Source organism: Cyprinodon variegatus, unplaced genomic scaffold (assembly GCF_000732505.1).
Source record: "Cyprinodon variegatus isolate N-32 unplaced genomic scaffold, C_variegatus-1.0 Scaffold1403, whole genome shotgun sequence".
In the NCBI taxonomy this organism is placed as follows: Eukaryota; Metazoa; Chordata; class Actinopteri; order Cyprinodontiformes; family Cyprinodontidae; genus Cyprinodon; species Cyprinodon variegatus.
The window spans coordinates 101,984-126,220 of NW_015151856.1; the positions used below are offsets into that span (position 1 = coordinate 101,984).

The window sequence follows — 24,237 nt, forward strand, 5'->3', positions numbered from 1 at the left end:
TTCATCTAAATATGTTCCAAAAGCAGATACATTTAAAGAGACAGACGCTTGGATTTACTTAGCATCTTTATGGGACAGGCTCTCAAGGATATGGTCACACTTTTGAAAGCAGGTATAGCTCATAGAAAGAAAAAAAAAGAACTACAGCTAGTAAATATATACAGTAACCCTGAGCACTTCTTCATATCTGCTTCACTTATCAAGTATTTCATGCTCGAAGTAATAAATAAGCAAAATATAATCCAAACAGAAGAGAAAGTGGCATGTATGCACACTATTATTGTGCTGTTCTTCCTCTGCCTGTTTCTGAAGGAGAAAAAACGAGGTCAGCAAAGAGCCAAGTTCATTCTGTCTTATTCTCTGATGGTTTGTCAGAGGAGGACAGTACATGAGAGAGGAGAGGAAAAGTAAGAAGGGAGGTGGGAAGGCAACAGTCACTGAGCTTCCAGACATTATACACATTAAAGATGCACATTTAGACTCCAAGCATGGAGAAAGGGGCGCTGAGGAAACCTTAAAACCAGAAATATACAGGAGGTTATTTGAAATCAGAGGTGTTGAAACATGGGGCGCTCCTTACCTTGCCAAAAATTACACATGAAGCGAGAGGAGAGAGGAAGAACAGATTAAAAACAAAGCTCTTACCGACAAGAATCTGTTAAAAACAGCAAGATGCATCACTGCAGGAACAGAGCAAGGATGGGCATGGATTCACATCAACAGGCCTGAACAAGCTGCCTGAGATACCTCCTCATTAAAGCACACCACATACTGAGCTCCTGCATAAAACAGCTCAAATACCACTAGATGGGGACTGCTTTTGTACGCCTATGACGTACAAAAACGGAAAAGGGCCTCCAGTTAGCTGGTGAGGCAGATCACTATAAATATTTGATAGGAGCCCTGTGGAAGCTAAGGGACACGGAGAAGACCGGGGGTCCCGGTAGACCACCGAAACAAGGACACAGCCAGCACTTACATCTCCTCAGCTGACAGCCAGGCCATCATGTCAGAGAGTTATTACAGTCGGTGTAAGTGGTTTTCATCGACAGAGAGGAGCTCAGAGGAAAGAAAATTACTTTTTTTTTTTTTTTTCAAAGAAGATGAGTCGGGAACAAGCTGGAGCTCAGATCCATGTTTTATATCACTACTAAGGCCTTTTCCATGCACTCTACAAAAACCTTAATTTGTGGAGTGCATGATGCAGATTGCCTGGTTCTTTGCTGTCTCTTCCCTTCATTAAGGACAATTCATCCTAGTGCTGCTTCTCCAGAGCCGATAACATTATCAGTGATCCCTCACACCCCCACCATGGACTGTTCTCCCTGCTGCCCTCTGGGAAGAGGCTTTGCAGCATTTGATGCAGTACCAACAGATTCTGCAACAGCTTTCCCCCGCTGACATCAGACTGCTGAAACTGTACACTAGACTCTGCATCACACTTGCAACATCATTAATGCACTACCAACCTGTTTTTTTTTTCACCCCGTTAAATAGAACACAAAATAACGTTCTACTGCATTTTGCACCATATTTATTTATCTTGCACTGCACTGATATTTTCCATATCAATGCCCTGTTGCACCATTATTTCTAACTTGTTTCCTATTCTCCTATACTGTTTACATTCTTGATTCTTCACTGCTGCACTTTAGAAATGGAAATAGTAATTTCACTGTTGTAAGCTGCTCATTCACTGTTGTATGTTGTATGCATCAACATTTAGTTTTGTATACACTATATGTATACAAAATGACAATAAAGTTTGTCTAAGTTTCTTGTTAGGATTATAATAGCTTCTTTCTCATTTACAGATTATGACTGAGCAGTGCTCTGTGGGATGATGAAATCATGGGGTATAATTTTTCATAAAAAAAAACTATGCAAACTTTTTTACTAACCTGTTTTCTTTATTTCTTGGAGTTCAAAGAAACAACAAGGAAGCCTTTGAGGCCTTCAAAAAAACTGGATTTATACTGGAATTAAATTTCACACAGACAGACTTTATTTGCCAATCAGGTGACCTCTTATTCTATTTGCAATTGTTGGCATTGGTTTTCATTGGGGGTATTAGAATAAAAGAAAGAAACGCTGAATATAAATGAATCCCACACTTTTTTTCTTTTGCAAAAAACCCCCAAAACATAGAAACATTTTTTTTATTCCTTTAAAATTATGAATTACTTTGTGTATGAAATAATTCAAAGTCTGTGACTATATGTGAAACAAGTTCAAGGAATATGAATAATATTGCAAGGCACTATAGTAGACTGATATCAATGTGGACAAGGTAAGAGTAATAGTTATACGGTACATTGGGCTGACTCACAGTCTTTGTATTAAACCGTACAGACCTACAAACAATTGGCAACAACATTAAATCAAACTGTTTTTGTTCCAAAAGCCCTCTGCCTTTAAATCTGTGAATTTTACATGAACAATTGTGATATATATATTTTTCCACTGCAGACAGGGCCATTAATTCAGTCCCAAAGAAAATACAAGACCTGCCCTTGAAGTTATCTGGCTCTCAGTCTATGTTCTTCTTCTGCCCCTTTAGTCCCACGGGCTTCTCTTTAAAGAAATTTAGGCCAATTTGAGTAACATACATTGCAATCACATTACCATTTACTCTGTCAACATTTACCAACAGTTTGACGTAGGGATGCTAATATAGAAATGACCCTGGAAAAAGAAACATTGGAAGATTCATTGACATCTACACCATTAACTGCATCTATACTGCGATAAATCAGGTCAGACGGTAGTCATTGAACAACTTAGATAAAGTGAAGTATCAAACCAGGGTTCTAAGGATTTTGACAATGTGAGCATGCCCAGTCTTGCGTCATTTGCAGAGTTCATCATGCACCAAGGATCCCTTTAGTGCAGCAGCGCATGCACCAGTCCAGAGCCCCATGCAGCATTCACTGACAGCTCTCAGGCAGTTCCATCCTTTAAAGTTGCAGGGGTTGAACTTTCCAGTGTCATCGTTCGACAGAGAAAAGAAAGAGAGGGAAAGAAGAGTGAAGAGACCAGGTGAGATGGAGGGTTACACGGTGGGCACATGGAAACATGGAGTGAACCTGATGAGCTTATGGAGAAGAATCGGGTGTAAGGAAGATGACAATCAGAGAGATTTTACAATGATGGGAAAAATGATGGATTTGAAATGGTGGGAATTAGACACGAGATGACAGGAAGAGATGGAGAGGAAACATAGGGACAGAAAATCAGTGTGACTGAACCAGGGCCATGCTCTGTGTATGCAAGGGGGGGATGAAACAATGATGAAAGAGCAGTGATAGGCACCAAAGCCACACTATACATCTCTGACAGGAAGTGACGTGTGTTGACAGTTGTAGCTAGGCTTTCATCCATAATTTTGCGAATCTATTATATTAATGCAAAAAATAAAACAGTCACCCAAAAACTAAAACAATCATTTTCATCCATTAAGAAATATCCACATCAATGGGTTAATTTAATGTAGATAATGTCTTCTGGGTAATTCACTTCTTTATACGTATATAGTCATTTTTTTTCAAGATTCTTAAGAGTTCAGCATCGAACACTTAATTAAAGGATGTTATCATCCAATCCTATGCTTAGCATATTTATTCTTACTTAAGTAATGCTTACGGATTAAAAATGTTGCAGGAAAAAAGCTGGGATGAAAAAACACAATTGAGGCTAAATAATTGGATGAAAACTAAGCTAGTCCTGCTTTCGATGATATGGTGACAGATGTAGTTAGCAGTGTGGTCAGCCATCATGCTCTGATCTCCCATGCTAAGGGAGGAAAGAAATGAGAAGAGTTAGAGGGAGTTTACGATGAGGTGAGAGATAAAGAAAACCAGGTATACAGAGAGGGAGCAGAGAGGGGTGGCATGCCCTGGGAGAGCCACCATGCTACCTTGTTCCACCAGCCCTGCGGTGGTGCCGGCGGCTGCAGCCGCAGCTGCCGCAGCCGCGGTCACAGAGGCTGGAGCCGTGGTCTGCCTGCTGCCAACTGTTAAGAATCCAAAAACCCAGTAACACGTGAAGAAAAAAAGAGTTAAGCATTAAACGGGAAAGGATTAAAGAGGTGATTAACGAGTGAAAGATGAGGAAAAAGTTGACACGATATTTAAGAGGTGGTGGGTGGGTCAGCAGGAGGTCAAGGGGAAGGGTTGGGGGGGTTCCTTAATAATACAAGTTAGGCTTTTTCATGCCTGGAAGGAATTCCATTAAATTTGGCCTTTTATCAATTGATTTGAATCATACTGTGATCAGTAAGTCAGAATTTAAACTTTTAATCTCAGAAAACCTGGTGCCGATTCATTTATGCAGCAGGAGATGGTGAGTAAAACAACACAGCTAGTTTAGTGTCTTAAAACTGACATTTTCCTTCAGAAAGTTAGCCGTCCTGCACAACACCAATCTCTGTCACTAGCTGTGCTGGCAGACGGCCGATCAGACTAGAAATGTTTCATGTAAACATGCCACTCAGAAAATCCTGATCAGAATCTGCAGGATCAGCATTACATTGATTTATGCCGATTAATACTAATTCTGGTACGAATATTTCAGCTAACATCCTTACATGACACATTTTCAGTCCAATCGGCCGTTTTATCACAATTATTTATTGCCATATAACAAAACAATCTGATTATATTTTGCTTTTGAGTCAGATTGTGAAATTTTGTGCACGTTAGCATAGCTATTGAAGCTGGTTGCTCCTAAATGTTCCAGATTTCAGATTTAAGTGGCTCAGATGGATTAGAGAAAATCCATAATCAGAATTTGACACTAAAATGCATTATTTGAAATGTATTGTTTTGCATGTTTCACAATCATCCATCAATTAAAAAGGAACAACTAAAATAGACGATAAAAAAAACATATCAAAGCGTATATGTCTCTTGTGAATGAAAACTTCAGTGTGACCAGTGACATTTGTTAAATACACGAATCCACGGATCAGGCAGAAGAGTCAGGAGGAAACAACGCCAAGTAGAGGTACTGTTTGAAGTTTAACACTGCTGCATGTTTTCTTAGTAAAAGCCTTATTGTTAGTATGATGATTATAATGCAGAATTAAGCTTTATGTTTATTTTTGTTAGTGCTTACTGACTTTAGAAACTGCCGTTTTTTATTTAATGAATGAATGAATGAATGAACGTGGGCTGCATTTAATTTTCAAGGTTAATAATTTGATTTAGATATCTTTGTAAAAACTTTTTATGGTATTGGTAGAGTCCTATTACATCAACATGAGGAAAATAAATAGCATCTCCTCTGTTTGTACAGCCTCATTGTATAATGCATGACTCAGAAACGTTGCTGAAAATACAGAGGGAAAAAAAAAGTATTTCCGCTGACATTTTCTGTGATTTAATGTGCAGCAAGTCCTTTCCCTATGCTGGCTCAGATGCTTTTTAAAAAGTTTGGAGTTCTTTCTCCTTCTCTGACTCATCCACCTGATGGCCTCACACTTATAATGGAGTACCAGTTCCTATAAAGACGAAAAAGAGCGAGAAGAGGTGTTGAGTGAGGATATACACCTGGGTCAGTGTGTGTGTGTGACTGTAGGAGTCGGCAGAGTGGTTATAAAGTGGATCCTTAGACGGTTTCCAACTGGGCAGCTTACAGAGTCAGAAAGCCCACTGTGAATCATGTTTACTGAAGCAGCGTGTCAGCATCGGCACATGGACGCGCACACAGAACACACATACCACACAGACACAGACCTTTAATGACTCATTTTAAATGACAATCAAACATTAGCAGGAACGTTCCAGAGCAGTTTGCACCAGGGAGGAGTACATTTTTTAAACTTTTTATCAAGATTCCTGCTGGTTTGATGGTTTTAAATGGTCGGTCCTTCTAGATCTCATTTCATGGAAAAACATCCACTTTTTACTCTCTAACAACCATTATTTCACTGACCACAACAAGGCAGAACATTTTCCATTATGTTAAATTCTTGTTAATTTTTTGGGGATATACCGTATTTTTACTGTCATCATTATTAGAGACAAAAGAAGGGAAACTCTGACCGGAAAAAGTCAGTAACTGAAGGTTTCAAAGATGGTATGGAGGGGATCTTTAATCTGTTTGACTTTATTACTGTGCAGGTTCAAAACCCTGAGTAGAACCTTTAAAAGTATACCTAAAACAAGAATACACAGACATACCAAGACAAGAACAAAGACATTTTGCATCTTTAGCTTTTAAACAAAATTCAGTGTTCCCAATGTTTTACTGTGAAAGTTTAGAAAAAGTGTCAAAATTAGAACCAAATACTTGGACATCATTCAGCGTTGGATAGTAAGCCTTACAGATGCATTCATTTAATCTAAACGATTACCAGCCAGGTGGAAATTTCAAAATCTGATATTTTTCTAATCAGCAAATGGAGCGCAACACTATTTGGTACAGAAGTTGTAACTGTGAGGGAGGGGGTCTAATGCTAAGTTCAGGTTGCACACGATAGAAGCAGCAAATAAGCGCCTGCTGCTTTATTGTTGATGCTTCAGACTCGCCTCAAGTGCATCTCTGGCTCTCCTGAAGCGCATCCAGTAAGATGTGTCCAGATGTGCCTGATGCTTCTGCTGCTCCTGCATTCAATAGCAGAGCGGCATTGCTATTTCTGCTGTTATAAGTGGGTAAAAAGTAGTTCTAATATGTTTTAAGTGAGAAAGTCCCCCTGAAAACTTAATCTGTGCTGTCAGTTTATTAAGATTATGATCCTGCCTTCAAATATTATGTCGCTGTCGGACCTGAACAAAAACCCCCTGTACAGCGGCGGTGACAAATCCAAACTGCACACACCAGCATAATAAAAGCAAGCATATTTTGCCGGCAGGTTTCGACATTTTAAGTCAATTTAGGCATTAATAAACTGTTTCAGGGGAGCGATCATAGTGATCTACATCAGCAGTGCTGTGTCTGTCTCCCCGCCAGCTAACAGATCAGCTTCTCTTCTTGGTTAATGTGCCGTGTTAAGCTGCAAGTTATATTTTACCAACTCCAGCAGCTGCCGCTACTTAAGCGCGCCATGCGCCTCAGACGAGCATGAGGCGCTGTTTTAGCAGCTTTGATGCGTCAAGATGTGCTGCTCCTGCAGCTCGGAATGAGCAGGACCTTTTGATGCGCGTCAACCATTGACTTTGCATGTAAACCAGCTGCTTCTGCTGCCTCTATTGCGTGCGGTGTGAAAGTAGCATTAGTTGTATATTTCAAAGCCTAAGGTGAAGATTTTTTTTCTTTTCATCGACTTGGAGGTTTGTTTCAGACTCATTTTCATTGTCAAAAAGCATCATCTGTCAGTGGATGCGAATATGTACTCATCTTGATGCAGGTTTATCGAATTGGTGGAACAAATAAGAGGCACCCTATCTTGGTACCAAGGAGGCTGAAGTTGTTAAAGATAAATGTACAGTAAAAGTCAAAGGGAACACTGACATTGAGCTGCAATGAGATGATAATGGCATTATGCTTTTTTTAACATGCTCTTTAAACTTCAAACTAATGTTAAGGGAGAAAATGATCTGTTGTTACCCGTGTTAAACTTGGGTATGCCCTCATATGAGGAAGAACATGAAACCAGACTTTACATCATTTTAAGTCAGGTGTCAGATGATGTTCTTCCATCATAATGGCATGTGCCAATCACACATAATAGACATTGAAGGGTCAACTTAGTTACATTGAAACCTGGTTATTGATTAGAGCTACTTTAAAGGTCAGGTTGTTAAAACTGGAGATAAAATAAATCCAAAATGCTCTTACCTGAAAAATTTCGAGAAACCAGCATGGTCGTAAGAATCGCCCCCTAAGTAAAAAAAATATTAAGAATTACTTTATGAGAATAATAAAAAAAAAATTGTACAAGAAGGTCCACTGTGCAGCTAACCAATCAGCAAATTAAAACAAACACGAGTTTTTTTTTTTTTTACATGTCCAAGGATTTTACTGTGGGAGGAAAAGAAAAAGTAGTACTTCTTAATATCGATGTTTTTTGCAGAGATGCTTATAAGAAAATCCTCTCAGCTTGCAATCAAACCCAGTTTTAGAGTGTGACGTACCTGATGAACAATTTTAAAGTTAACATTCAATCAATCTACAAGAAGTGAAAAGAAAAAACACCAAAGGTTCAGCTGAGCTGCAAAATTTGTGATGTGCAACATAAATGTGTGTCAACCAGAAAAAGTGGGTAATTATTTGTAAGTCATTTCTAAAAAAACAGAACAATTGCATGCCAGAAACAATCTAACCTTTCATTCTTCTATTTACAAATTTGTAACAGGATCAAAACAGCACTGAGCTACAATTATGTTAATAAATGTTTGACTAATTCTAATGAAACTTAAGCTCTTAAAAAAGAACCAAAAAAAAAGCATTGATTCTTATTATGTCATCCACAACCCTGACATCTGGATGGATGGATGGATGGATGGATGGATGGATGGATGGATGGATGGATGGATGGATGGATGGATGGATGGATGGATGGATGGATGGACTCATAGACAAGGGTTTGGATATTTTAATAGATTTTTTTTATACATACTGAAATAAAAATTTCTATATAAAATAGTTATTCTAATAAAATGTTATTAATATAAGAGAGCATCAGAAATCTTCAATTTGGGGGTTTAACCAGACTGGATCCCATTCAACACCAACATTTCCCTCTTTTGAGCCCTTTCAAACTTCTTCTTATGAAATTGTTCAGATTCTTGCTTCTTTTTATAAGAAATCTAATCTTGTAAGGGTCTATCTTTATGTGTGAAAAGCCTGAGAGTATCAGTGGTAGCTGATGGCATGTTGGTGGAATGGTGAAACATTTGCCTGCAGCCACCTGCGCTTCTGTTTCCAGCTTCTGATGAGCTGGTATTTGAGCCCTGCCAAGAAAGGCCGAAAGCAGCAGGGTAACAGTGTCGCGCTCCAACGGCTAAGCTGTTATATCCACACAAAATGTCAGCAATAAATCAGCATGAAGGGGAAAGTTTAGATATAACACAACTTTGCACTTTTCACAGTTTTATAACTTCAAAGTCAATCTAATAGCAGATGTTCATTATACATCGTACAAAAGAAAATATTTTGTTTATTGTAGTGATGTGTGTAGTCCTCACCAGCATAAGCATTATAAAACAACTTGATTAATAAAAAAAAACAACTGAAAAATAGTCAAAACTTAAAAAGAACGGCAAGAGGAGAACAGTTTCCTTTTTCTTGTTTCGAATCACATGAGAGCTTATTAGAGCAGATATGTTGGAGACTGAAGCATGCAAACAGACCTTGAGTTTCCTCCTGGCATTGAATTTCTTCAGGCACTCCACAGTCTCCTGTCTGTGCATCATAGATGCCACTGTGGATCGTTGCTAGGAAGAGAAAACACAGCAAGAAGGCAGAGAACATGATAAACAAATGTTAAAACTTAGTCTTGTGATTTGTAAGCTTGTGCTTAGCCGTGCAGCAAAGACGAGGCCACTTACGCAGACCCATGGGTGCTTAAGGGCCTCCTGGGCAGTGATCCTCTTGGCTGGATTGATTGTAAGCATCTGGTTGATCAGGTTTTTTGCCTCTGGAGTGACTGTGTCCCACTCTGGGGATGGAAACTACAACACAGAACAAGATATATCAATAAGGATATCCTGTAGTGCAAATGTTGATTATCGTTTGTGTCCAAATAGGCTCACACTGTAAGTATACATTTGAAGGTAATAAGTTTATTACCTCAGTAAAAAACTGGAAGAACTTTTTTCCAATCAAACACATACAAACCCAAAGGGAATCTCTGTTATAACCATTAAACTGCTGGGAATTTCACCAAACTGGGTCTATTGCTAAATCAAGGCTCAACCTTGGCGCCGGTTCTGTTGGGCAACAACATAAAATGTTTTCACTGAGGAACGAAAAAGAAAATCGGAAAAAATTCCCAAACGTCCCCAGTCTTTTGAAGGCTCTGTAGCTCATTGCATGTGGGGCTTTTTGGGGCTTTTTATTACCTTCAAGAAAGAAAAAAAAAGCATTACGAAAGGATAAAATAATGTAGAAAGTAAAATTGTAAAATAAACAAGAACTGATGTTATTTAAGACAGAACAAAAAGTTTTGAGAAAACATATATTGTCTTATAGTATATAAAAGATAAATTGACATCGGAAAATGATTTTCAAGGGAAAAAGCTTCATCTCAGAAATATATCTTTACTCTCAAATATATATATTTTTTGCAACCAGAGTTTGAAGTTTTTTTTCAAAAATAGATTTCTCTCTCAACTTTTTCCTTCCATCTCTCACTAAAGCCGGGTTTACAATGTGCAATTTTTAGCCCCTTGTGAAATGGAGTTCTTTCTGTAAAAATGACAGACCGTAGTAGCCACATTTGCTCAGCCATTTCTTTGTCCAAAATTGCCCCCTTTTGTTCTTAGGGCTTTCTGCCACAAGATTGCACAAATTGCCAAGGCAGCACGGTTCACTCTAGTGAATTTCATATTCCTCTTCTACTCTTTGGCTAATGATAAACGAGTCTGAGTAGCAACATCTCACTGTGGAGCCAAGTCTGATGTGGTTTATAGATGTACAGTGTAAGCAGGCCGCACTGTGAACTCACACTGTACGACGAAACCGCAGGATTTCGTCGTACTGAGTGCAAGGATTGAAAAAAAAAAATAAATAAATAAATCGTACAGTGCACGCCCGGCTTAAACCTGTCTTTGCTCTCTACTCAGGATTTTTCTCTTAATGTGAAACATTTGTCGTGGATCGGCCTGTATTCTTATTGGCCAGTCCCAACAGAATTGAAAGCTAGTGTATTAGAAACATGTTCTGGTAGCAGATCTCAACACCACATGCAGCAGTACAAGGGATTTCTACATAAAAGCCATAGCAGCTCCCTTGGGGTGGATTGTTTATTGAAGCCAAAAGGCCAGTCCAAGCAGAGCCTCCAGCAAGTTGTTCAGAACCCCTTAACCCATCAGGTCATGTTGTGTTTCAGCATAAACAGTAAGGTCTGTGTCCCATGAGCTCAGAATCACAGCCAGAGAGTCCGTCAGGTTGTCTCTTCTTTATTTGGCTTGAAGTTTAATGTGATCTATGGTGAAACCTGCTCTCTTGCACCCCCTCAAATATTAATGAGGCTTCTCGGTTATGTAAGAGCTGCCAGAGGGGATGAGAGGGCAGCGGGAAGAGCAGGGAGGGCATCAAGATGGAAGGAGGGGAGCAATTATAAAGAGCAGAAGGGAAAAGGAGCAGAGACTCACATCATAAGCCCCAGCCTTGATCTGTTGGTACAGCTTGTGCTGGTCCTCATCCCAGAAAGGAGGGTAACCCACCAGCAGGATGTAGAGGATCACCCCTGAGTCACAAGCACATGCAAAAACACAAAAAAAAAAAACAAACACAAAAAAAACACAATATCAGTTCAACCTTCTGTTTGGTGTAGGAACACTTAGGAAATACCATATGTGCTTCAATGAAAGCATTTCTCTAAACTCACCGCAGGCCCAGATGTCCACAGGTTTGCCATATGCCTCCTTCCTCAATACCTCAGGGGACAGGTATCCCGGTGTTCCTGCAAAGCCTGCAGCAAAAACACATCCGCGATTGACTGACATGCTGAATGCAGCAAATTATGTGGCTGCTTCATTTGGATCCTATGCAGAGAAATATTTACCAACATTTTAACATGGACCAAACTGTGAAATTAGTTCTTCTGGGTTTTAAAGTTCCGAACTGTGACTTGTTTTAGTTCTGTCTTGCAGTAGAGAATACAGTAAAAACCATTTTGACCTTTTTCGACTTATTTATCTCAGATGTACCAGGAACAGAAATCTGACCCTGATCATTTAATAGTAGACATTGCTTAAATTAAATAATTAAAACTGAAAAGATGTATGAGGAACACAAAGACCTGTTTAAAAACTTTAGCTCACATTGTCTACAAAAAACAAACAATTTTACCTATAACAATTTTATTCTTTGCTATTTTATTTATAACTTTATTGTTTAAACACAAGAAATTTGGCATTCTTTTGATAATACAAAAAATAAAGTGTTTGATTGCTTTCAATGCCTTTTGACATCAAGATACCGAAAGCAAACAATTTATAGCACCTAATCGTTAAAAACATCTAAACCCAGAGAAAAAAAAATCAATAGACTGACACTCCAGCACTTTTACTCAGAAGATATAGTAAATCTAACGATCTTAATGTTTGTAAAGCAACATAGAGCTATATCACTCCCCTACTTCCATTATATATTTATTGATGTGTAGCTGTTTTAAGACAGCACCACAACCATCTCATGGGTTTAGGTTCTGGAATTTGATTCGGCCATTTCTACAGACTCTTTTCTTTAAGTTTTATTGTTGGTTGGGAACTTAGTTTATTTATTGGCCCAGTTAACAACCAGATGTACAAAAACTTCCGGACAGAAAAAATTCATATACATATAAAAAAGCTAAGAAATAATAACCAAGCGTCTCGTAACTGCCAGGGGGGCCGGACCAATCACTTGCCAGCTGTGTTTTTTTTGGGCGGGATATGTAGGAATGTCGACAGTCAGGAGGGCCTTGCCCGGACATGACAAACATGGCTACGCTGGAGGACTCACCTGTTGATACTACAATTGACGTGGTTTTAGCTAAAATAGCGTCAATTTCCCATTTAACAAAGGAGCAGAGAGAAGCACTTGGTGCAAGTCTGTGTTTTTCTTCCAACAAAAGATTTATAAGCTTACTCAGCTTCTAAGATTGGCTGAAAGCGTATTAAGGAAGGCGCGTACTAGCTGGCACGTCACCCAATCAGCTTAAAGTATTGTACTAAATGTCCCTCCTTTTCACAGACAGACTGAACCGCAGCCATCCCAGACAGATAACGTAGAACTCAACTCAGTTCTACACAAGGGAGCTAAAGAAAATGTTAAATTGTACATGGAGAGGGTGAAATATCAAGACACTGATTGTAAACTACTGTGGTTTTACATTTAAAGGAAGATATACTGTTGCCATCCTCTTTCTCTTAAAACTGGACCAGGTCGAGGAGGCAGCAGTCTGAGGGAAGCCTGAGGCTCTCCTGGGCCAGCCGGGAGACATAGCCCCTCCAGCATGTCCAGGATCATCCCCTGGGCCTCCTCCCAGTGGGACATGCCTGGAACACCTAGCAGACAACTAGGAGGTCTCGATGCGGAGGAGAAGTATTCCTTCCACCCTATGTGCTCATTCAAAGGATGAGATTTACATGAGAAAAAGTGTGTTTTAAAATATGTTTGAAAAAAAAAAAAAAAAAGCCCAGTAGAAGCTGCATGATCTCCAGCAACAAGAAACTGTCAAAGCAGCTCTTTTCTGGATTTAGAAATGGCTTCGGGACAGCCTAAAGCATCCTTTTAGCCAGTCTATGAGCATGCAACATGCAGAGTAAAGCAGCAAAGAAGAGGCAAGACCATAGACTGGAAAATATCTGGGAAGCTAGCAAAGGGACGCTTAAGCCAGAGTTATATGCTCTTGTTAACTTCGTTAGTTAAAAAAAAAAAAAATCCTGCAGCAGCATTTTAAACCAACTGCACACATAATGAGAAGGCCCGGTTATCCTCTATCAAAAGAAAGTTATGATAATCCAGGCGTAAGGTGATAAAAGCATTAATCTAGGTGACATCTTAAAAGTTTTAAATAAGAAAGAACTTCAATGCAGTGTTTACGCACCAGTCAAGTTTTAGGCTGAAGTCCATTTATACACCTGAACTAGTGACGCTAGATATCTTGCAAGGCCTAAGAGCAGGGGTGGGCAATTCCAGTTTCTGAGGCACAATATCCTGCAATTTTTAGATTCACCCTTCGTCCAACACATCTGATTCAGGTGTGTCTTTTGTCTCCTTGGTATTCATTCAGTTCCTCCAGAGTCCTCTCAATTATATAATTACTTGATTCAGGTGTGTTAAACCAAAAGTACGTCAAAACGTTGCAGGATATTGGCCCTCAGGAACTGGAATTGCCCAACCCTGCCTAAGAAGATAGTAAAAGGTAAGGATACAGCTGGAGCCCCGGAAGAGAAAGATTCCTTCACGTTTACCTCAAACCACCAGATGCTATAAGATCTAACATGTTGTATTTGGCTTTGGTCTCCAAGTTCTGGTTACATATCTACATTTGGCTTCTCTGAGTTCTGTGACTCAGTCAGATTAGACTCCAAAAAAGAACCAAAAAAAAAAAAAAAACAAGTTTGCTCTATTTCAGAGAAAGCCTTCTTAGTTAAACTTCTCAAATAGCAGTTTCTTATCTAAAATAATTGCTTGCTGATTTTAACCCTGGCATTGTGTCACCATCCATCTGTTGGATCCAGAGCAGTTAAGGCCCAAACACCTGATTTTAAAAAGGCAATGTTCATTTAGTTGAGTGCATTAAATTAACAGCAACTGGCTGAAGCTTTTCTTTTAAAATCCTATGAGGTAATAAGGGTGTGCTCAGTTTTCCTCGTTTAATACTTGTTTATATCTAATAGTATGGAAGAACAAGATGACTATTACTGTATGTTTTTGCATGTATTATGTTAATTGTAGATATATATTCTGGTGGCAAAACCATTTTTATTATGTCCTCCAACATGAAACCCCAACATTTTTTAAGGGTGGTCTGAAAAAAACACCTGCTCAACTCTAAAAATCAGACATTTTCATCCCTCGAGGATACCCAAAACATTACAGAGTAGTTTATTACATTAATACCCTTTTTTCTAATGAAAAGTATAATCCAAAGTTATGGACTGTCCCTATGGTACCTACCAAACCAGGCCTGCTGATCCCCTTGCACCTCAATGGCCAGGCCAAAGTCAGCAAGCTTCACGGCAGCATTCTTACACTTGCTTGCAAGGAGCAGGTTTTCTGGCTGAGGGGAAGAAAAGGAGGGCGAGAGGTTAACAAAGGACTTACAAGGTTTTTTATTAAAAAAAAATGAGTCCTCATGGGGTTAATGCTAGAAGCAGACAGTAAAGCATGCAAAATTAAAATACCCCTATTAGGGCCAGGTATACTTCTCACAATATTTTTTTTTTTTATCATGCATGGACATAGATGGGAGTTACAGTAAAAGTTAGTCCACATTACAGCAGAGCTCAACCCAATAAGTCAGCAGCGCTTCTATCTCCTTGTCTCATGCGACGAGGCTCAGTAAGCTTCATCTCTGTGGCCTAGATAATGCAGCTAGCCTCGTTATTCTTTGTCAGAGGAGAGATCTAATAATGGGCATCTATCCCCAATGGTCTCTGCTCTTCACACTTTCCTCCTCTTTGTCTCACTTAATCATTGCCTCTGCAAAGGTAAAAGGCAGCTCCGACTTCAGCATAAAAGCTTCCTCTGGGAAATATTAACATCAAATATGATCCAGGGCTATCATTTCATCCAATATTCTTGATGCTGGATAATCACCAGGATTGCTAACATGATTACCTACATATTACGTCAGATTGGCTATCAAAGTGACTACTGCATTGGTAAGACTTAAATATTTCAGTTGACAGCTAGAAAGCTAAAAAAAACCAAACCTAACTTGAAAGCAACATGTTGAAGGGAGGTAAATGTTAAATGGTTTGCATCCTTAGCACAGGGAGGGAAGATTATTCGTCTTTAAAAGAGCAAGTACAACTCTAGTGAGCTAATTTATCCAAGATTGTTTCTATTTCTTCTGGTAACAACTGCAGTTCTTTAAAGGACATTTATCCTAACTTTCTGAATTGAAGTAATCAAGACATTTTATTCAGGCCGGATTTCTGTAACTGCCTTGTTTACACTGCACCAGCATCCATCTGCATCTTCTGCTAGGGCCTCATTGTTTTCTGTCCTCAAATCAGAAGGTTTGCCTGTACTTAAAGCACAGTGAGCCAAAAGCACACTTTTTACGGCACCAAGGCCAAGATGATAAAAAAAGGCAGTGCGAAAGATGAGGTAAAAGGAGGGATAATCCTTTAGCTTCGCACCCACATCATGTCATGATATTCTCCTGGCTCTAACGCTTAGTTAGGCCCTCTTTTGTAAACCAGAGAGTTAGAAGGTGCCAGCACCACAGCAGCAGTATAATCCCTGACAACGTATGTGGGTGGCATTGGTGATGAAGCAATGGCTTCCATCAAAAAGCTGCGCTTACATTTAGACATGAAGCAATAAACATCGTTCTTGCTTGTGACAAGAGGGCTGCCGTTTCTCCTGCTACTTTTTGGCAGACGCGCATTTGGACCCGAGCAGGTGGCCGAGCACAGGGAAGACTAGCAGCTGGCAGGAGGGCAGGGAGGGGAGGTTACAGATGATGGAAAAAGCTGCATTTGAGAGCAGGTCATGAGTGGGTGATTTGGAGTGCTTCCCAGATTTTCACTCTTCCTTTTCTATTTATTTGTCTTTAAAAGATCTGGATTTGCTTTGGACAAGTAGCAGATATTCAAGGTTAAATAAAGTAGCTGCTTTCTCATAAACAGTTTGCAGAGTAAGAACCTTGTCTCTTTAAGAAATTAGTTTGCCTTAATTATCAGTCACCTTTGATTTGGTTTTAAATATATTTCAAAACAGAAAGAAAATATCTAATTTATAGTTTCTCTTTATATTCGTTTAAACTTTTATATATTTTGTACAAAATATATAAAAGTACATTTAACCTACAGTACGTTGCAAAAGCCGTCATCCTTCATGAAATTTTTTTAGAAAATTTAAATGATAAAAAAAGCAATTCTCGTTTTATCTTATTGTGGCTTTTGAACTTTTTTGTTTGTGACCTTTTTCACTGCAGAGACAGCCGGCACCAGATTGATATGAAGTCAAGCAAAGAGGGCTGAGCTTGTGACATTGATGTAAGGATAGATGCATCCTTTGGTAAAGATGTTAAAGTGAAAGATACTGTATGGTTTTTTACTGTATTACAAAATGTTGATTTTTCGTTTTAAAAAAGGAACGTAATTATTGTTTTTCTTTTTTAGTGTATTTATAGTACTTATAGGCTACTCGATTGTCAGCATAATTCATGAGCACATAATTACTAAAATTATCATAAGCTGCAGATATATACTGAGATTAAATCAATACTATTAAGAGCTTTTTCAAGTGAACTCTTTACACTGGATTTCATTTAATGATATTTAGACTAAAAATGAGCCAAATACAAAAAAAGCTATTCACTTTTTGTTTTACTCATTAAATAATATCTTAAAATCTAATTTTCCTTCCATTGTTTTTAATCACATATCATCACAACTGAATTCAACATAAGTTTTTTTGTTGTCAAAGAGGAGTAAAATAAAAAAATGTTCAAAGGGCTGAAGACTTTGCAATACACTGCACACTAAGTCCTTTTCAGTACAGTCTGTGCATTGAGATTGGTTTTGCTGGCACAAAGACACAACTCGACTCTGTTGTCATGTCTATTGCTAATTTGAGGGATCATGTCAGTCGGGCTGTCCTCAGTCATCACACTATGACCTATTGCGAGAAACAGTCCTCGCTGCGTAGCTGTGAAACAAGATAGGTGCGTAAGCTAAATAAAGCCTTTGCCTACAACAGTTCTGATAAACACAACCGCCTTTGCTGGAATGCCAGGACTGACATTTGCATAGAGGTCTACTTGACAAAGTGCATCATTCAAAACAAGATGCAACAGACAGACGAAACGCATACAGAAATACCAGCAGGGAGGACATAAAAAAAAAAAAAAAAAAAAAGAGGACTGGAAAAGGCTGATTTCTAGACGATTTAGACACTGAATTGGACACAACTCTTATTTGATGTTTGTTTTGCAGAAGCAGAAAGGCATCTAAGCAAAGACGCCTCAAGAGCACTGAGGGCTGTGGACAATCTGACAAAGTATTCCTTACAGAAGTAGCTCTTGGTTCTTGGGTTCCTCATTTGCTGATTAGTTCAAGCAGTCGGTCAACATGACAGTCTAACATAAAGTAATCTGAACTCTGTTTCCATTTAATGGGGAAAAAATTATTTTCATATTTGGCCCACCTGAGCCAACCAGGTAACCGGATAGAGAAAAAAATACAACTTCTCTGAGTCAAGTTAGCGACCCAGAGATAAGAGGAGAGACTTTTTCAGCCAATATTATGTGGAGTAGCTGTGCAGTGACAGAAATCCTGCTACCAAAAGCTTACATAGCAGGAGCACTGGTCAGCCAGCGTAACCTGTAGTGCATGCATGAAATTACTGAATGCTTGAACTTCCCAGACACTGACAAATGATGTTTAAAAGGAAGGTGGCCAAAAGTTAATAAGAAAGATGGAGAAGATCAGGTAAACTTTCACCCAAATCGCTCTAAAGTTTTAAAACCAGGGATCACATTCAGTCTGAACTGTAAGTATGTAAGAGGTATTCTAAATGGAAACGAATGAGATGTTCCACAGCCCTCTATAACTTGTAAGACTTTGCAAACAAAAAACAAATTTCTTTACTAACAGAAAAAAAAACTACAGAAAAAGCACAACAATGAATCCTGAAGACACAAATATACAACTCTGAAGGGGGCAGCAAAGCAGTTCCCATCTACTCACCTTCAGGTCCCGGTGCACCACACCCATTTGATGGCAGTGAAGCACCGCCTCCAGGATCTGCTGGATGCAATGACTGCATGCAAACACCAAGGGAAGGGGGGCGAATGTTAGTCTTAGCAGCGTTTCAAACCCGTGCACAGGCCAGGGGGTAAAGAAAAGGAAGTGTTGGTGGGGGGGATTTGAGGAGTAGAACAAGAGATGAGAAAAAAAAAACTCCTCTGTTGCTAAAGTGTCACATTTGTACCAATCACTTGGTTTTGCAAACCCACAAATGAGCAAATGACCAACCTCTGAGTTAGAAAGGCCTAAAGGTTGATTTAAAAAGCATATTTTTTTACTTCCACACTAGAATGGTACAGCTGTGGGTGTTCAGCAACTGAAGACTTATTTAACTCAACCTTTTATGCAAGAACCATCTGACGGTGGCAAATATTTTCAGTTTTACATATTTTTCAAACATCTGGAGTCATAGACTATATTTAAAATTTCATATGCCCTTCCACCATCCATGTCTTACCCAGCAGGTCAAGTCCAGCTGAAAAGGGACATGAGAACATTTTTGGCCAAAGCAGGCCTGGAAAGAAGTGAAGGACTTAGTCATTGTAAATTACTAATATTTTCAAATGGTGTCTCTGTAAGGCTGTAAAATAAATGGGGTGTTTGTAATTTACCAGAGACTAAAAATAGCCCCCATCCTTGCGACCCAAAAATGGTGAGAAATAATCTAAGAGGCAGCATATTGTAGGTGCAGGACTAGAGAAAATATCTGACATGATGGAGGAGGCGGGTATGATTAAAGGTAAGATGAACCTGACAGGAAACAACAATGTGTGGAGGTATGAATGCTGTTTAGCTGATGGATGAGTAGAGCTGCAGCGACACGCACTAATATAAAGTTCAAGCATTTAAATCTGTACTGGTGTGTGTGTGTGTGTGTGTGTAATAAAAGCTTGGCCATGCATGAATTCCTCCTGTGCACTGACATCTTAACAGATTTAGTTTGAATACTATTAGAAATGTATGCCTCATTATCGGCTTTAAATGAAAATAACAAGACACGGCTTAGTTTTAACGAGTGCTTTGCTTGTGGAAATTCAGACACTTTTCTCTACTAAATCAGAATAAAGGTTTCACTGGAAGTCAAACTCAATGATATCTTTGCAGTTGCACAACAAAAAAGTTTAAAAACGCCTAATTTTTGCAAATGGCCGCTCACACTGAGCCTGATTCTGCTGGAGGTTTCTTACTGTTAAAAGGTTTTTCCTCTCCACCTGCGCTACAAGCATGCTTGGTGTGAGGGATCGCCTTCAAGTCAATGAGTCGATGCAATCAACTGGTTTTCCTTAGTTAGAAAACTGAACCAATCTGAATATATGGTCTGGTTGAATCGTCTCTGTAAAGTGCCTTGAGATGACATGTGTTGTGATTTGGAGCTATATAAATAAACTGAATCGAATTAAATTTGTTGGGGGAAAAAAACATAATTCAATCTTTTTAATATCGAGCAGCACTGGCATTCAGTAAGGAGCTGTGTAGATAAATAATGAAGAGGGACATGGATTATGTTTTAGTAGAAATCAATTTCAAGTGGCTATATGGACACAGAAAATAAATACATTTAAAAAAAGTACATCTTATCAAATTCAGGGTTTCATTCTTGGACTTCACTGTTCGGAATGTTTTATACTTGAATATACTAGGATTTATTATTACTTCTAGTTACTGCATCTCTATTGGTTTCTTTTATTATTAATACTTGAACTGACATCACGTTTTATGTACACTTAGTTTGATTCATGTTTTCATTTTGCCCAATACAGCATGAGATAATGGGATCTGCGGTGTGTTGCTTGGAGCTCTTGGATAAAACACTTTGTGATGAGTCAAAATAAAATAAAAAATAACAGTTAAAGTTTGTACTTTCTTTTTGTCATAAGTGTCTGCCTTAAAACTAAATTCTTTAAACCATAAAATTCTTAGCCAAACAAACAACTTTTTGGTGTTATAAAAAGGAGGCATGTAAAATTGTTTTTCTTTAATAAATGTCCATCATGTTAAGTTTTGCAAAGCCAAAAATTAAGAAAAAAAAGGATATTTTATAATTATATTTAATTATAGCTTCAAATAGGAAACATGAAAACAAAAGAATACAAAAATCTAAATGATCAATAAAACATTTGAGCTCTAAATGTGGCTGTATAGCTGGGATGAGCAAGCGATTCATGGAAACCTTCACGCCGCTGTCACAGGTTCAATTCCTGGACAGGTAACTTTTGCTTCAAGTCTTCCACCTTTTCTCTCTAACCCATTAACTGTAAGATGATTTTCAAATGAAAAAAAAAAGCTGTAAATTGTGATTTATCTCCCGTATCAGTTCTGATATAAGAATAATGTCCCCCAAGCTTTGTCAGACATCTAGCTGTCATAATGAGGGAAAACTGTGGTATCGAATGTCTTTGAAATGCGTGAAAATAAAGGCAAGAGTGCAGCTTTCCTCCTATTTCCACATTTATGCTAAATTAGCTTTGATAAAGAATACAGGAAAGATACTTGAATACATTCGCTTCAAGCATTTGTAAAGAGGACAGCTGCCATTTTTTCTTTTTCAAAACAGTTTTGTGAATTATTAATGTGCACATGAACATGCAAATTACAAAAGAAAATGTTGTTTAACAAAACCAATAACTAGTAATTACAGCACCATTAGAGAGAGAAAAAATCTGATTTGTTTAATCCATGTATTACATCTAGAGCTAATGTTAAATGTCATCCTCCGATCAAACAAAAAACCAAATAAGGCAGATCCTGAACAGAAAACAAAATGGAATTAAATAAAATATAAATCTGGTCGGACAGTGATGATCTGGGGAGGATGGACAGAAAAACAAACAGTGAGAGAAAGGATGAAAGATGTTCTGAACTGAGTGTAAAGTTCAGAGCTATAAATTAAGATTCCTGTATATCATCTCTAAAGGTCTCTCAATGAATAAAAACTGGGCAGGTTGCATCCACACTGTGTGTGTGTGTGTGTGTGCTGGATGAAACACAAACATATAGCGGCTCATAAGCTGCACAGTAAAATTATCTTTGAAGGTTTTCTTTCTTTTTTTCGTTACAAAGCCCTTTTGCCATGTTTTTTTAAAAGGTGAAATTTTTGTTGCGTTTAAATTAACTCTAGATTCAGAGGATTTAGTGATGCTTATAAGCATTTTTGCATGTTTTAAGTGAAATGGAGATAGCTCAGTGGAGTGTTCCCTCTTCTTATTGATTCTTATTTTAGGCTGTGAGACGGATCGATTCATCAGCATGACAACTTGAAGCTGGATCAACATTCCTAAATTTAAAATCCTCTCCAATGCATGTAGAAATAGATTACTGTGTTCAGGACAAACTGAAGTCCTTGCATATCGAAAACCCTCAGACACGTGCAGCTGCTGACCTGGTTAACTCCTCTGTGAGCCATGTAAATCTCAGAGGTTTGGAGCACAGAAAGAATTTAAACCACATCCTTGGCTGTTTGAAGTGTTTTCTCAGCACAGTTTAATTCATGTCCATTGTTCCTGTCACATTGAAAAGTGTGGCTATAAAACTGAGCAGCAATTCTGTAAATTAAAATGAACTGTAAATAGTTTGATTTGCAGTATAAACCTTTTTACTTCTCTACGGTTCTTTAATCCCTCACAAAGTGTTTAAGCTCAACACTTGCACATTAACCAAAAAAAAAAAAACATTACTCTGTTTTATTTGCAAAACAACTTACATGCATCTATGGAGACTTCACACCTATGCAGGTATTTTGCATAAATATGCAAAATACTGCAAGCATTATTTGCTTACAGGTTTGATGCAGGATAACATTATTCTTAAAGGACTATGTGGCTGATCTGTTCATGTTCTTCATTGAGTGATCAGGATTAAACTAAAAGTAAAATGAAAATAATCAGGCTTTTTGCTGTTATTGAACTAAACTAAACCTCTGAGAAATCAATTTATAAATTCGTTCAATGCTTAAAGGGAAAATCTGAATATAAAAACAAGAAAGAAAAATCTTCCGAAAAAGTGAGCAAAAGTTTGGGTTTACAATCACCATTTTAAAAAATTAAATGCAATCAATGACTTAGAACGTAATAATGATTATTACTGAACTGGTCACGCTAAATAGTGAGCAATTATATATTTTTTTTGTCTTCTCCAAAAATACAGATTGTGTTTCGACAAATATCTCCAAGTTGAGACGCACAATTGCTGCAACAGGAAATATCCAAGAAAAATCCACTGAACAGCCAATTAAGAAATTTCTATAATAGAAATAATTATCCAAAAGTAGCTTTTTTCCCCAAGAATTGATGATAAAATTAGAATAATAATCTTAATAAAGGCATTTTGTGCTGAATGCGAGTAAAGCATCATCATTTGTGAAAAAAAACAGAAAATAAAATACCTAAATAACATCCTTTAATGGAGATGACTGTATTAGATGGAGATTATTCACACTCCCTCTTTTTCCCTCATTATCACAGCACCATTAACACTCCATATATCTGTATTAGAAATGATTCAGAGCCTGACTGAATGGCATACGGTGATACAACAGTCTAGTAATATTGAGTAATATTGATATTACTCACTTATATACGCAGATTAGGATACCTTTATTTTTTTCATAATTCATCTTTATGTTGTCATTGGGGGTTCTTATTACATCTTCACATTCTCTTAAGATGAACACCCACTTTAATAAGCTCTCTGCCTTCTCAAACCTTATTCTAAATTTAACTTTTTACTATTTAACTTTAATCAAAACTCTACTTATTAGATTACAAAGGGGCCAATACACCCTTGTACAAGGAGAAAATAAAGTTCGCTCAAGAGGCTTTGATTCTTAATTTTAATATTTTTAGGATATTAGCAAAAAGATTATAGAAAAAAATGGTCACACAAATGTTGATCTTAGAAAAATGTATAAGTTAAAAGAGTTAAAAGATAAACAATAAAATACTGTACTGTAAAGTGTTTTACCAACATAAAAATATGCACCTGGAGATTAAATAACCATTTTACAGCTATGGACATTTTTACAGTAATGGATATTTAAATAGCAGCAACGTCAGAGATGTGCAAAATGACAGCAGCATGTTACTAAACTGTCTAATGTTTATATCATTACATTGGCTTTTATTTGTTTATGCTCCCAATTGTTATCACCTTTATTCCACTCTGTATTCACATGAGTGTAGTCTTTGTTCACTTTACAACATAAAAAAAAGAAAAAAAAAGAAACAGTTTTGAAAAGTTCGGTATTCATTCTTTTCCTGCTTTGTGTGTCAACTGTCATGGTTGCTAAGACAGCACGTACGGCGGTAAAAGCCGCTAAAGGCTAGACCTGTTTAAATTCACAGCCAAAACTCTTCCGGTCTCCTTATTTTCACGGACTTCAAAGGATCCAGTCCAAGGACGCGGTCTACCTGGACCGAAAATCGGACTTCCTGGAAGAAGTGGATCGTACCATTAGTCCTCATCATCCCTTTCTAAACAATCTATCAAATTCATGTTTAAGTTATCGCCTCCCTGCTGGCATGGTGTGTGTTACATGTGTGTTACAAATGTCATGCTATGGTAGCATATCAGATTTTTTTATGGAATCCAAGAGCCTGCGCACACATATTAACACAATAAGGTATTCTGGATGACATCTGCAAAAACGTTTTAATGTGCG

General features: G+C 38.0%; 1 protein-coding gene across 43 annotated transcripts in view; it reads right to left on the minus strand.

The window, feature by feature from the left end:
* LOC107103247 (calcium/calmodulin-dependent protein kinase type II subunit beta) overlaps positions 1-24,237 on the minus strand; it is an 89,598-nt gene that overhangs the window by 31,465 nt on the left and 33,896 nt on the right. For 17 of the 43 annotated variants that reach the window (XM_015402862.1, XM_015402856.1, XM_015402836.1 and 14 more), the window contains 8 exons: positions 18,522-18,594; positions 14,776-14,878; positions 11,495-11,578; positions 11,259-11,353; positions 9,492-9,614; positions 9,294-9,377; positions 7,780-7,822; positions 3,917-4,012 (listed from right to left, as the gene is read on the minus strand). In XM_015402862.1, the coding sequence (XP_015258348.1) occupies positions 3,917-4,012; positions 7,780-7,822; positions 9,294-9,377; positions 9,492-9,614; positions 11,259-11,353; positions 11,495-11,578; positions 14,776-14,878; positions 18,522-18,594 (701 nt within the window). The remainder of the gene's footprint in view (positions 1-3,916; positions 4,013-7,779; positions 7,823-9,293; positions 9,378-9,491; positions 9,615-11,258; positions 11,354-11,494; positions 11,579-14,775; positions 14,879-18,521; positions 18,595-24,237) is intronic. The other 26 variants (XM_015402842.1, XM_015402861.1, XM_015402840.1 and 23 more) reach the window with 3 other exon arrangements.